The sequence below is a fragment of the Periplaneta americana genome, chromosome 15, assembly GCF_040183065.1.
Source record: "Periplaneta americana isolate PAMFEO1 chromosome 15, P.americana_PAMFEO1_priV1, whole genome shotgun sequence".
NCBI lineage: Eukaryota > Metazoa > Arthropoda > Insecta > Blattodea > Blattidae > Periplaneta > Periplaneta americana.
This window is the reverse complement of record NC_091131.1, coordinates 5,980,689-5,995,577: the sequence shown is the minus strand read 5'-3', so window position 1 is coordinate 5,995,577 and position 14,889 is coordinate 5,980,689. Positions and strand designations below refer to the sequence as shown.

The 14,889-nt window shown below is 36.6% G+C and overlaps 1 protein-coding gene across 1 annotated transcript in view; it reads left to right on the top strand.

The window, feature by feature from the left end:
• The first annotated feature begins 547 nt into the window (after positions 1 to 547).
• The window catches only part of LOC138715804 (ketosamine-3-kinase-like), a 34,066-nt gene continuing 19,724 nt past the window's right edge, over positions 548 to 14,889 (top strand). Inside the window, exons 1-2 of the mRNA XM_069848891.1 lie at positions 548 to 723; positions 6,568 to 6,716. Coding sequence (XP_069704992.1) covers positions 6,576 to 6,716 — 141 coding nt within the window. The 5' untranslated portion in view covers positions 548 to 723; positions 6,568 to 6,575. The remainder of the gene's footprint in view (positions 724 to 6,567; positions 6,717 to 14,889) is intronic.

Below are 14,889 nucleotides of genomic sequence, written 5' to 3'. Positions count from 1 at the left end.
GAGTGGTATGTTTCCAGTACAATTAAGCTGTACTGCATTTCTTTACCGACTGCTCGCCCTAATTTCTATTCCAAAACTCTCCCCACTCTATTACTTCCCCTCTTTCGCGTCGCCGAGCTGTCAGGACTAAATAATCGGTCTATAGTTAAGTAACACGGAGAAATGGCGTGAGGTGTCGGCTTGTCGTTTCAATGGATAGAAGAAATGAAGACATATGAAGAGCTCGAATGAATTATCGCAAGTAATGCACATTGATAGCCCTGGAAATTGAGTAATAATTTAAAACTTTGTTTATTTAATATAGGCTATTGCAACAAGTTTTTAATTTATTAATTTTTTTTAATTATGACATGCATTTTTACGCATAACTTTCTAACTCTGATAATCATAGGCTTCGGACATTTCGACTACAAAAAGTGGAAACTCCAAATTAATAGTCTCCAGAGAATTAAGAAAGATAAGGAAACAGCCGCATTCCTCGTGTACATCACGATCCTAGTTTACGATTATCATTCTATTGCTGAACTAGCATATAACAAAGGTATCTCAGTTGCAGTGGTTTACTGAACACGTTGAACTGAGCAGTATTAGACGGGCCGTGGCAGTGTGCAAGTTGCAGGTATGCGGTTTGATTTTGTATAACCTGCCGGACTTTTATTTTTTTTTTTCTTCGTCGAAGTAGGAAACGTCAAACGTGAAGGATATGTTGCTGTATAACTGAAAGTAAGTTACTTTTGTAGTTATTTGAATAGCCAGATCTTAAAAAGAAAGGTTTTAAGTATCATGTAAACCGAAGAATCAATTTAGTAGAAATAATTACATTATTTTTCTGTCCTTCAAATATACATATAAATGAGAAGTTGGAGTGTTATATTTTCACTTTATCAAAGTTAAATTTATTACGGAAATAATATAGCTTATTGCATGTGTTCATTTGAAATGTGTATATTCACTTACCTACTTTAAGTGAAATTAAAATTTCGTTTGTGGAATAAAGGCCAGCCTATTATTTCAATTTCGATATAGAGAGTTCTGCAGTTTATTTTGGAAAAACTGAATTAGTCTAATTCCTAACCCACAAGCTTCAATTAGACCAAACTGTACGCCATGTAATGTAACCTTATATTCTGTCAAATGTGTATATAGTAATTTATATTACCGTATTTTGAAATAAACTATTTGAAACTTGATATTTTGTTATCTTAAGAAAAGCCTAAAGAAAAAGTGTAGACCTAGGTAAAAAGGAAAGGTTCCTCATCCTGATATATTATCATCTTGTGACTTTTTAGTATTTTGGCGTTTCATTAAAAATATTGTACAATTACTTCACTTCTCTTAGGTCAATTTGTGATTCCGAGGATAACGCCCGACTCTCCGTCCAATCAATATTAAAAAAAAAAAAAAAAAAAAAAAATTATACGCTTACAAAACTATAAGTCATACCTTCACGAGTTCAATACTTTGTAGTGTAGTCACGAACATCCGCATGTGTATTCCCCATTCATTCGCTCCTATAGAGCTCTCGCTTACGTAGTGGTACACCGGTAGACTCCAGTTGCAGCAACTCTTATTTGATTGCAAAGTAATTTTCTTCATAGTTTTCTTTTCATTCTGAATGTTCCATATAGTCATGAAGTACTCTACTTATGTTCAGTAATATGTCTTCTTCTCAGACTAGGCCTCTTTATGTGTATGTGAAATTTGGAACTGGTAAAATAATTGTAAATCTAATTCTAGAGTAAAGCCTAAGTTAATCTGCCCTTCCAATTTTTTCAAAGTAAAATGGAATCCCCATATTTAGTTAAATTGTGTTTCTTCATGGAACGAATGTCTAATTGCCCTTTTAAATTTTCTGTTTATTGTAATTCTGCCGTAGAGCTTTTTTATTTTCTTCCTTCCTTCCATTCTTCTGTCGTATTAAAAGATAGAGTTCCTAAAAGAAGTTCTTGGTGAGACAAGCGCACAGCTAGTTCTGGTGATTTCGGAAGTGGCCAGGGGTTTTCTATAGCACACGATACAGAAGTTCTTTTTGAAGAAGAAACGATTGGAAAAATTGTCTGAATTTTTTTGAAGCAAGGTAGTTTTAAATGTGAAGAATTCGTATAGGATGTCGTTTGACTTGAAAATATATTAGAAAAATAGATAAAAACTTAGGGTTGCCATGAGAAGAAATTCTATAGGAGGACAGAGAATCTAAAATAAGAGGACATTGCTGAAAAAAGGCGGACTTCTTAAAAATTAGTATGAACAAAATTAAAGATAAAAACAATGGCTCACCTTAGTCAGTTTTCTCACTAGTTGCTGGATCAGTATTACATCTGTACCCTACTTATCGGTGGAGCCCACTTTGTGCACAAGAAATATTGGAGTGCAAGAGGTCAAATGACTTTATTGTCAAACGCGTGGCATTAGAAAAACTACAACAACAACATATCTTGTAACAAATAACTAGGCCTATGGAACTGATCACAGGACATGTGCTTGAAAATACATATATTGCACGCAAATCTAGTCTTTCAGGTGAAGCTCCCTGTAAAGAAGATTTGGTGAAACGAGCGTTGAGCGGATTCCGCCGATTTTGGAATAGACACCGACATACTTGAACTGCCAACATAGAAAACAAAAAATCACACTCAATCGCTTTCACCTTCATCTTGACGGGATAATAAAAGCCTAAACTAACCTAACCTAACCTAAGTGCGTCGGTGTCTATTCCAAAATCGGCAGAATCCGCTCAACGCTCGTTTAACCGAAGATTTGAATAATTTCAAGGGAAAAATTGTTCCGGGGCCGGGTATCGATCCCGGGACCTCTGGTTGAACGTACCAGCACTCTACCACTGAGCTACCCAGGAACTCCACCCGACACCGTCTTAACTTTTCCCTTTATATCCACACAACTCGCGTGGGCTGACGAGGTCCCGGGATCGATACCCGGCCCCGGAACAATTTTTCCCTTGAAATTATTCAAATCTGCTTTACAGGGAGCTTCACCTGAAAGACTAGATTTGCATAATATATACGTCACTGTGTACGTTAACAGAAAACCACAATTCCAAGTCACACAGAGATTGTGTGCACTCGTTGTGGGTCTCTGGTGTTTCGTCAGCCCACGCGAGTTGTGTGGATATAAAGGGAAAAGTTGAGACGGTGTCGGGTGGAGTTCCCGGGTAGCTCAGTGGTAGAGCGCTGGTACGTTCAACCAGAGGTCCCGGGATCGATACCTGGCCCCGGAACAATTTTTCCCTTGAAATTGTACATATATTGCACCTTAATGATACCCCTGACTGTCTCCATTAGCATGTGATTTCATTCTTTTGTCCATTGAGCAGATATTAGGGAAAATACTCTCTCAACACTTCCATTGTGACTTGGGATAAATAAATAGAATTGACATAACATATTTTTTAAGAGTTCTCAGAAAGTTTCAGTGTTCGCAGAACTATTGGAATTGAAGAATTTGCACCATTGTTTATCTAAACTTAAATCTTTGTCAAAATTAACTTGATTGGCATATCTTTGTACATTGCAGAATAAAATTGATAAAATAGCTTAGAATCATGAATAGTGACATTTTTAGAGTGTAAGAATTCAGTGCATATCGATAAGTCATCATATTTTATGTTTTTATGTTCTCCAGCTTCAACCATTGAAAGCAGTTAAATTCTTTCATAGGTTTTCACCATTTGTTTAGGTATTCTTTGCACACTGTTCAATATTCATATTAATTCTAGTTGAAATGCGAAATGCCGGACATTTCAAAATTTTTTTAAATGCCTGCCGGACAGGATAAAATGATTAAAAAAGAGGACATGTCCTCCTTTTGCCGGACGGATGGTAACTCTATAAAAACTGGAAAGAATTGATCGGTATAGATAGGCCTAACCTAAAAGTGATTTTTAAACACTAAATAAAGAGGTAGAACACTTCAAAATATAATGGAAACTCATATTTCACTTCACTTAATATATGCAGGGCATACAAGAAACCTAAATTAACCTAACCTGTCACAGATTCGTATATGCAAGACATACCTACCAAAAACCTAAACTAACCTGTCACAGATTCCTTTACACAAGATATACGAAAAGCCTAAACTAACCCAACATTACCTAACTTATTCTTCACAGATGCCCGCACCGAAGAACTTGAAAAAATTCAAGTTGGAAGTTTCAGTGTCGCATGCTATAGAAGAGCTGTGACCAGTAGGCCTACTCACAGCTTCACAAAAAAAAAAACACCAGTTTTTCCCCAGGTTTTTTAAAGAAACATTTGGGAAACCGGGATTTTAGACATTTTAAATTTATTGCACAATTTATTAAATTAAATGTTGTTGTTTTCTAATGCCAGGCATTTGACAAAGTCATTTGGCCTCTTGCACTCCAATATTTTTCAAAGATATTGTCATGGTCAGCCACTGAAGCACAGATTTTGAGGTGTTCCGAATCCATTTCTTGGTTTGAGTTGCACAATGGGGAGTTAGGGGACTGATATATTCCAATTCTATGCAGGTTATTAAATTAAATAACGTTATTTATTGATAAAATTAATATCCTACTAATATCCTATAACAAAACCTGCTTTAGATGGTAGGCCTACATGCAGGTATCAGCATTCAGATTGTTTGCACTGTATATCCTACAAATATTCCTTATTAATAATAAAGTTTGTTTGGAAAAAAAGTTAAAGTTTGGCCTTATAAAGTCAGGAGCATCATTGTAAATTCATAACTGTAAATTTTATAAAGGCCTAAATAGAAGCTAAACATGATTTTACGATGTAAACAATTACGATACAATAAAATTAACAGAAAACAAGAGAAATAACTTATATGAAAAAGAAAAAAAAAAACTAATGAGTTGTGTTGTAAGCATACCAACCAGCAAAGCTCATGCAGAGAGTGTTTTCTGTTATGAACAATAAATGAATAAATGTTCGAAACGGGAGCTTGAAACATCTAATCAAATCAAAACTGCAAATCACAGAAACTTTACGCAAGGCAAAATGTTTCACAATACTCTTATTTTAAGCCTAACTGAATTGAATAATTTGTTAGTTTTCTATGTGAAATATTGCAGATTGCTAAGTTTCCATATTTTCTTCAAAAACACCCTCCACATTAAAAAAAAAAAATGTAAATATCTTCATGAGCCTTTTATGCCGTCACATTACAACACGAGTGATTAAATGTAGTAGCCAGAGAAAACTCCAATGTTTGAACCTTTGTATTGTATTGTATTGTATTGTATTTATTAACATTCCATGGTATTCATATATTGCTTACAGCTAGAATATGGAACAAGTCAAAAAACGTAATACTATTATAAAATCTTAATTTATAGTCACAGTTTAGATGAAATATATACAGACGAGATTTACAATATAGTCTACTAGTACAGCACAAAGTTTTAGTATCAATTTCATGAAGTGTTATTGAATGTCATGAATTCACCTACCGAATAGAAGGCTTGAGAAATTAGGTACTTCTTTAATTTGGCCCTAAATAATTTTATGTTTTGAGTTGCATTTTTTTATATCAATAGGGAGGCTATTAAAAATTTTTACTGCCATATAACGCACTCCTTTTTGATAGCACAATAGACTTGCCGATGGAGTATGAAAGTCATTTTTTTGACGTGTATTTATGCTATGAACTGTTGAATTAGTTACAAAGTTTTCACGATTACATATGAGGAGAGAGATCTCAACCAAGCTCATCAGGTTGATCAGGAAAAGAGGGCCATTTATGAACCTTGTATTCCCTACCTTAGTGCCAAGTATAACATCCCTCTCTTCAATTGGTCAGTGACAGGTTTATTTTTTGGTGCTCGGAGTTCTTTACCAAAATTTACATATCATTTTTTAAAACAGTTATCAATATCAACTTTTGAAATTCAAAAAATCATCTCGCAAATTCTCAAAGATTCCCTGCAGATTATACAATTTCATTTATACCACTCAGAAGGCCTTAATTAAGGATATGCTAATTTCAAATAAAATCTTTTTTTATCAGTATAATTTAGCCATCTTCTTAGATTTTATTTTACAATTGATAATCAATGGTGCTTAATTATTACACTTTACTTTTATAACACTATTCATATTTAATTGATTGTATTTGTTTGCTATTCATTTCCGGATCCTCGTGGTCATCCTTAATTAAGGCCGGATGAGTTTTTCTCTCTCTCTCTCTCTCTCTCTCTATTAATGAAAAGATATACTGACAAGCCATGGGCATTATTTGTAGTTTTTTGAAAATAGTCCTACACGATTCCCTAGATTTGGCACCTACTATTATTCTAATTACTCTTTTTTGTAATAGAAATATACTGTTACTATCTGTGGAATTTCCCCAGAATATTATTCCAAAACTCATTACCGAGTGGACGTATGCAAAGTATATTGTTTTTAAGGTATTGATATTTACTATCTTTTGCATAGATCTAATAGCAAAACAAGCTGAATTTAGTTTGTTTGGCAAGCAGAGTGTGGTCTGTTAAGAATAACAGGTTGTTAAGAGTCTGCTGTGTTTTTAGTTTGTTCTGTTCAGTTGGGACTATTGTTTCAGACATCAAGATGGACGAACTTCTGAAGGAAGCGCTGGGTACAGTCACCCTAAAGAAAACGGGGAAAGGAGGTGGTGGCTGCATAAATGAAGGGGAAGCATATCTCGTGGACTCAGGGACAGTCTTTGTGAAGTACAACAAGAAGCCACAGGTATGGAGTGACACACTGCCTTTCAGCATTGTGACAAAGAATGCTTATAGAGTGCGTATCAATAAGATCTGATCTTGTTGAGTGGGCAGGCTAATGGGAAGTCTAGGCATTTGGCAAAGCTGGCCAAGTTGTTATGTGCAGGTAGAGCCAGTTATACCAAGTTTTGAAGCAATGTTTAATCGTCAGTTAATATGGATATTAAATGTTATTGTTGTTTTCTAATGCCAGGCGTTTGACAATAAAGTCATTTGACCTCTTGCACTCTAATATTTTTCAAAGATATTATCATGGTCAGCCACTGAAGCACAGATTTTGAGGTGTTCCGAATCCATTTCTTGGTTTGAGTTGCACAATGGGCAGTTAGGGGACTGATATATTCCAATTCTATGCAGATGTTTGGCCAAACAATCATGGCCTGTTGCCAATCTAAATGCAGCTACAGACGATTTTCATGGTAAATCGGGGATTAACTGTGGATTAGGATAATTTTACCTTAATGGTACTCATTTCATATTGGAGTGAAAATGGCAAGTTGTAGCCGATTTAAGTGAACACCATATTTTAACGTTTTGGTGGCTACTTCATTCACACAACCCCCAGAATGTCTGGAGGACCACACCTGCTGTTGGTCGACGGGTCCATTGGGCCTAGCTGGGAGATCTTGTTGATCACCAGCTTTCCCTCCTTAAGCCACTGGAGGACGATTTTAGTGCCATAGCAGGTCAGCACTAGGAACAGAAAAGTAGAAAGAGGAGGAAGGAAAGGGAAATGAACCCCTAGGCCTCGAATGCTCTAATGCCGTTGGGGTCGAAGAAAGTAAGAGTTCAGCCAGAGGACTGGATAGGAAAGGGTAAAGAGGGAATTAGGTATTGAATAGAGGAAAATTATACCAAATTCAGTCATTAACTCATCAAGCTGACCAGTGCTAATTGATGAGTAGCCCTGTGCCATTTATATTTTGGCACGTCAGTTTTTCCTTTCCATTTCTTTCCTTTTCTTCTATCCTTATGCCTTTCTCTGTTTGTTCTAGTTCTTCTTACTCTTCATAGATGGCCTGTAGTTTGTTCCTTTCTGATCTAAGTCTTATTTCTTTTATATAGATGGCTTACTTCCTCTCATCTTTCTGTTTTTCCGTATTCTCTGGTTCTGTTCCTATAACCTGTGATGAGTTGAAACCGGGAGAGCAGTTAATATTTTATAATAGCGCTTGCTGATTGGTTAAGATCGAGGGAGCAGTTAATATTTTAGAATAGCGCTTGCTGATTGGTTAAGACGGTGGCGCCAGTTTATATTTTGCCTGTGTGGCCAGTTATTGTTTTAGAGTAGCGTCTATCTGGTGGTGGGCGCCGTGCTAGCTGCATGTGTACACGTTGTGGAGGGAACCTGTGATAGGATCGCGGAAGAGTGATTTTTTTAGAGTAGCGTCTGTCTGGTGGTGGGCAGCGTACAGACCGGGAGTGTTCGACAGTTTCAGTTACGTACACATTGTTGCGGGAACCTACGATTGGATCGTGGAAGAAAGACTGATAGAGGATGGCAACGTTTACTCCCAAGGTCGGGAACTTATACTCAGTCATTAGATGTGCTACCTATATTGAACTGGATTCGATTTTCTGCTTAGCTATCGGGCAGTCAACTCTGTTTAAATACCGATCGGTATTTTATTTGCTGTTCTGGTGTCTCAAGCTGTGATGTAACTAATAGTCAACCACGGGCTACTAGAAGTTTTATTGCCTTATTCTGGAACGTTTTACTTAGAGATTTCACCAATAAACTTTGTACGAGTATGGAATTCAAAATGGAGGCTTTCATTGTTGTGTGACGTGTGAGGGGTGTCCATTTTCAGTGTAACGATTATATGTGTGTTAAGTATTGGTTATGAGTGAGGTGAGTCGAGAAGATGGATGCCAACAAAGAGGAATTACCATTCATGTAAGGTAACCAGTTGGGTTTAACATTACGCTGTGACATATATATATTCTGGTGACGCCATTATTTGGTTTATTTTAAATAAATGTCTGTCTTTAACGTAGGCAATGTGTGTTGTCACTTAATTACCTCTGCGAACTGATTACCATCCTGATCATAACGTTTCATGGCAGGGTTATTTGGTATAATTATTATGATATTTATCATTTATTCCACCGATCAAAAGTTCTACCAGACCCAGCGGCGGTGCAGCCCCTCCCTTTAGTTCAGCTTGTAAAATTATGCTTACTAACAGCTGCACCACGGGAAGGTAGGGATGGGACATTGGGTACCGTAAAATGGGGTGAATAGGATCAGTGGGGGTGAATAGGATCAAAACTTTATTCTTGGTTATAAAGTTTGTTATAAACTGCAATTGAGCGGAAAGACAGTCATTGCTTACTAGAACAATAATAGTAACCAATGACTGTGATCCCGCTCAAGTACAGTTTATAACAAACTTTATAACCAAGAATAAAGTTTTGATCCTATTCACCCCCACTGATCCTATTCACCCCATTTTACGGTATTTGTCCAGGTTGGTTCCTTAAGGCCTTCAATGGGGAGGATTAATGGCTCTCCCCCCTGTATTCGACAGATGCCCTTTTGCAGCCAGGATATTAAATGTAAATGTATTGAAAACGTTTTATTTCCATAATTTTGAGTGAAGTTATTGCAGGTCTCACCCAAACACAACTGACCCCTGCAAACAAAAGTTTGAAACATTTGCTGTAATTCGGCTTCAATATTTTATGGCTTCCCATCATTTCAGTAGTACACGAATTGTTTCTGTACACTTTTTTTTGTTTTGTTTTACTCCACTGTTGAAAATCATACACAGTTAAATCTAATTGTCATTTTGAAGCACCTGCATAAAATGGTGTGGGTACGGGCCATTATACTGTCCTGGTGGAAATAGGCACGTTTTGTTATTTTCCTCTGTCAGCAAGGCAAAGTATGGTTCCAATACTTTGTTCACATAGTACTTGGACTTTATCATGTCGTAAGCATTGATTACGCTGCCATAGACATAGCTCAGGCAGTAATATGCTTGCCTACTGATCCAGAGTTGCACTCGGGCATGGGTTCGATTCCCACTTGGGCTGATTACCTGGATGGATTTTTTTCCCTATGTTTTCCTCAACTGTAAGGGAAATGCCAGGTAATTTATGGCGAATCCTCACTAATAATATAATTAGCTGAGGAGTATGGCCACCCCTTTTTGCAGATCTGTGTATGATTTTCAACAGTGGTGTAATTACAATATCTTCATAATTCTTGTGTTTGCTTCGTCTGCGATGTCCATTGCACTGACCAAATTACCCCATCCTCCCAAACTCTAAACTGGCTATGACTTAATGAACATAGAAATTCTTAAGGCTCATTCACAATGAAAATTAAACATAACGTAAACATTAACATAAGCACATAAACATATGCCACAAACTTAAGTAGCCAAGGCCCATTCACAATTAAAATTAAACATAACGTAAACATAACACGTGTGTGGAGACAAACATACCGAATCAACAAAACTACAGAATCTATTACATAAAAATGGAGAATTGCACAATGACTGACGATGTAGCTATTCAATTTATGTTTCTAATAACTACAATGGCATCAGTATATGGCTTTCAATACTTGAAATCAAAGAAACGGAGATGTAAAATAATCAATTTTTCGTCATATGATTCCATGTTGCGCGCCTAGCTATCATCACGGCCAATAGATCAAAATATTGCCTGTAGGCAAAGCCCATGAGATGTTAAACAAAAAGTGAAAACACGCTTTCCGCTTGTGTGCTGTTTCCAAATCGCACAAACATAAGCATGAAAGTTTGGAGTTTGCAGACTTTCATGTTAACGTCTTATGATTAAGATTAAGTTTATGCTTATGTAATTAATTATGAATGCTTTCATTAAATAACATGGACACAAGGTTTTATGCTTACGTTATGTTTATGTTTAATTTTCATTGTGAATGGGCCTTTATTCTCTAGTTCTCCTCTTCCACTTACCTATCATCGTATCACAATCTCTAGACATGCACGCAAAATAGCCGCATACTAGCCATACTAACATGTAAGCCATCATTGTATTCATCATCATACACAATCTCGTTATCCCTAGGGTTACCATAAGCCAGCATTTATGTGGACATGTTCACCTTTTGATAATAAAACAGCCGTCCGCATACATTTTTGGAAATCTTTAATTTGTCTGCATTTTCTCATATTGAAGTACTGGTATTATTTATTCATTTTTGTTTCGTTTGGTCTTGTGTAGCTGTGAGTTATGAGAAACGTATTGCCATGTGTGTGATTGTTAAACGTGTAAATGCTGTTGATCCAGATAGCCTACATCTTTTATTTTGTTAGCTGTAAATACCAGTGGACTTAGCAAGTATGTTATTAAATTTCATGGATGTGACTTACCATCGATTCTGAGAAAGGACTTGTTTAGTGAAATTTAATTTAAGATACAGTAAAACCCCGATAAGACGCTGTTCAAGGGACCGGGTGTAAACTGCGTATTAACCGGGACCGCGTATTAGGCGGGTATACTAATTTTGACTTATATACAGTATCTATTAGCATTTTTATTTATTGAAATACATGATTCATGAAAAGTAATACAGTATTACTCCATTATGTAATTACTGTACTGTACATCAAAGACATTTACGATACTGTATGTATGTAGTGTACTTAATTCTTTCGAAAAGAGTCCTTTATAGCTGTTTGCCGTGTGCGTGTTCTCCAAGTCCTCATGTTTACCACACTTCACACTTTTGCGCTTACACCCTCCCGACCTCGCAGCTGCAGTGATTGAGTCGCGATTTTTTATTATCGTTATTAATGTTGATGATGGGATTCCTAATGAATCAGATAGTTGTTTCTGATTAAGAGTACTGTTTTCATCGTACTTTCGTAAGATTCCAATTGTTCCGACACAGAAAGGCTTTTCGTTTAACATTCATTGTAATCACACTCACATACACTTCAATACACTACAAACTGACCAGCAAAAATTTCCAGAATTTTATTACGGCCGAGTGAGGAATGTTGTTTGAGAGAGAGAGAGGATTAGCAAGAGGGTGGATTATTGTAACTGTAAGCTGCGCAGGTAAAGGGTCAAATAAGAGAGCGTAACAAGTGGGTGAGGTATTGTATAAGGTTCGTTCCAACAGCAGTCAGGAACCGTCCGTAACCATCGTGAGCATGCGCAGTACAAAAAAAGCGTTCCAACACAATCCGAACCAGTCCTGAACCGGAAACATGTACTGCAGTCGGGCGTTCCAACAAGCTTTTGACACGGGTTCGGAACGGTCAGAAATAGTCCGCGGATTGAGGCATGTACGGAAGAGTACGCGAGACGCGCATGCGCATAAGCTCACCAACATCTCCTGGATACTGAAGAAAGACATGATCGACTGTTCACATCATTGAGGTTAAAGATGAAAAGTGACAGTACAGACGAATAATAAAACTAGAGATTTAATTTAAATTTTCGCCAAAAAGAAAGGGAATGGAAATTACAATTTCAACATGCAAATAACGTACATACATTAATAATTAAAAAAAAAAAGAACTATTTTTAGATGAGAGTCCACCGTACATGAACTGATCCATGAACCGCTTGTTGGAACGAACCTATAGTATGAAGATTTAAATGCGCAGGTAAAGGGTCGAATACCAATACTTTTCAGGTTAATGGCACCAGTGAGTTCAATGGCCAAAATGATTCATTGCTGTTACAGTACATTGGTGAAAATTACATCGAACATATTCCACAAAAACAGCGTATTATGCGGGACTTGAGTGCAACAAACGGAGTATTTCATAAAGGCGTTATATATGAAATGTGCAGGGACCGGACAAAAAAAGCGTATTACACGGGATAGCGTAATAAGCGGGCGCGTCTTATCGAGGTTTTACTGTATTTCACATGCAAACTTATGTTTGACTATTTGTATACTAACAAGGAATTGTTAAAGAAAATTAAGTCTAGTGATAAATATACAGAAGCCGCAGAAGTGATATAAATGGTGAGAGCAATGTGTGAGCATTTTCAGATTTCAGAATGTGGTAACCCTAGGTGTCGCGCTTGTGGAATACCCTACCCAGTGACATCAGAGACTGTCGGAATTTAACAGTATTCAAAAACAAACTTATTAAGCATTTTCTTACTGCGTAGAGTGCACTGCAGTAAACTGAGTATAATAACTTATTGCAGATGTTTCGAAATTGTTACTGTTTTCTGTTGGTATAGCGCTGGCCTTCTATGTCGAGGTTGCGGGTTCGATCCCGGCCGAGGTCGATGGCATTTGAGTGTTTAAATACGACAGGTTCATGTCAGTAGATTTACTGGCATGTAAAAGAACTCCTGCGGGACAAAAATTCTGGTACACCGGCGACGCTGATATAACCTCTGCAGTTGCGAGCGTCGTTAAATAAACCATAATTTCGCTACTGTTTTCTTCCTCTTGATATTTGTACAATCAGCTATTTATTTCTAGATATTTAGTCATTTTCCTTAATCACTAATATATTAGACAGTCAGTACATTGCGTTAGTACTTTTTATGCCCATTGTGATCTTAACTTTCTTACTTGTTTATATATTTTTTTACTCCCCTCTTTTTGCATTTTTGCACCTGTGCGTTTTATATTTGTATCTATAATTTTATTTCTATTCCTTATTTGCTTCTTCTCTCAACATGCGTATTTGTATTTTTGTGTTGTGGTAGAGAAGGCCTGATGGCCTTAACTCTGGCAGATTAATTAAATAAATACCATCTCGGTATCACAAATTCCATCGTGCTAAACAACCCAGTACTTAGTTGATACAGTGTCGTTATGTAACTGAAAAAAAAAGTGACAGCGGATTCATTGAATCCTTATAATGGCACCAAACATTTATTGTGATTGAATAATTTCAAGGGAAAAATTGTTCCGGGGCCGGGTGCACTCGATGTGGGTCTCTGGCGTTTCGTCAGCCCACGTGAGTTGTGTGGATATGAAGGGAAAAGTTGAGACGGTGTCGGGTGGAGTTCCCGGGTAGCTCAGTTGGTAAGAGTGCTGGTACGTTCAACCAGAGGTCCCGGGATTGATACCCGGTCCCGGAACAATTTTTTCCCTTGAAATTATTTAAATCTGCTTTACAGGGAGCCTTACCTGAAAGACTAGATTTGCATTTATTGTGATTGTTATTGTGAACATGATTGGGATTGTAAAAATGTTTGGAATTTGAAATGAAAGTTTGATTGTGCTGAGAGGTTAAAGTAGTTGCTGTCTGTATTTTAGTAACAGCAGATAAACTGGTGCTAATTGACTCTGATTGTGCTGCCTCCTTTCAAATTAGAGTATACGTGATCAGATTGCTCTAAATTCTTGAAGGGTATGATAATGCAGAAGCAGAGGAGCTCATCTTACTGATGTGATAAGTAAAGAATATGATTGGGATATATAGTGTGTTTCTTTTATTTCCTTACTGCTTAGCAGCACTGCAGCTGTGTTGTGATTAGACATCAGATTTGTTGACACTAAATGCTAAGAATGTAAGGGGTATACAGACATGGGCAGATTATTAGATTAAATATAATAAATTATTTGCATAAATCTTTTATTTTTAAAATGGAATACAGTTACATAATGCGTGATCTATGATGATGATAATAATAATAATAATAATAATAATTATACATGTTAATATTTTGTATCCATTCCTTTGTCTTGGTAAGCATTTCAGCAAAGTCAATATAGGTTGGCACTTTTCCAATTCACTGCGGGATAAAGAAAGGAGTTGTGTTGTCGCCTTTGCTTTTTAACTTTGCTCTAGAATATGCCATTAGGAAAGTCCAGGAAAACAGAGATGGTCTGGAATTGAACGGATTACATCAGCTGCTTGTCTATGCAGATAATGTGGTATGTTAGGAGAAACTCTACACACTCTTAGGGAAAACATGGGAATCTTACTCGAAGCAAGTAAAGAGATATTGTTTGGAAGCAAATTCTGAAAAGACAAAACATATCATTATGTCTCGTGACCAAAATATTGTACGAAATGGAAATATAAAAATTGGAAATTTATGATTTGAAAATATGGAAAAATACAAATATCTTGGAGCAACAGTAACAATATAAATTACACTTGGGAGAAAATTAAACGCAGAATAAATATGGGAAATGCCTGCTATTATTT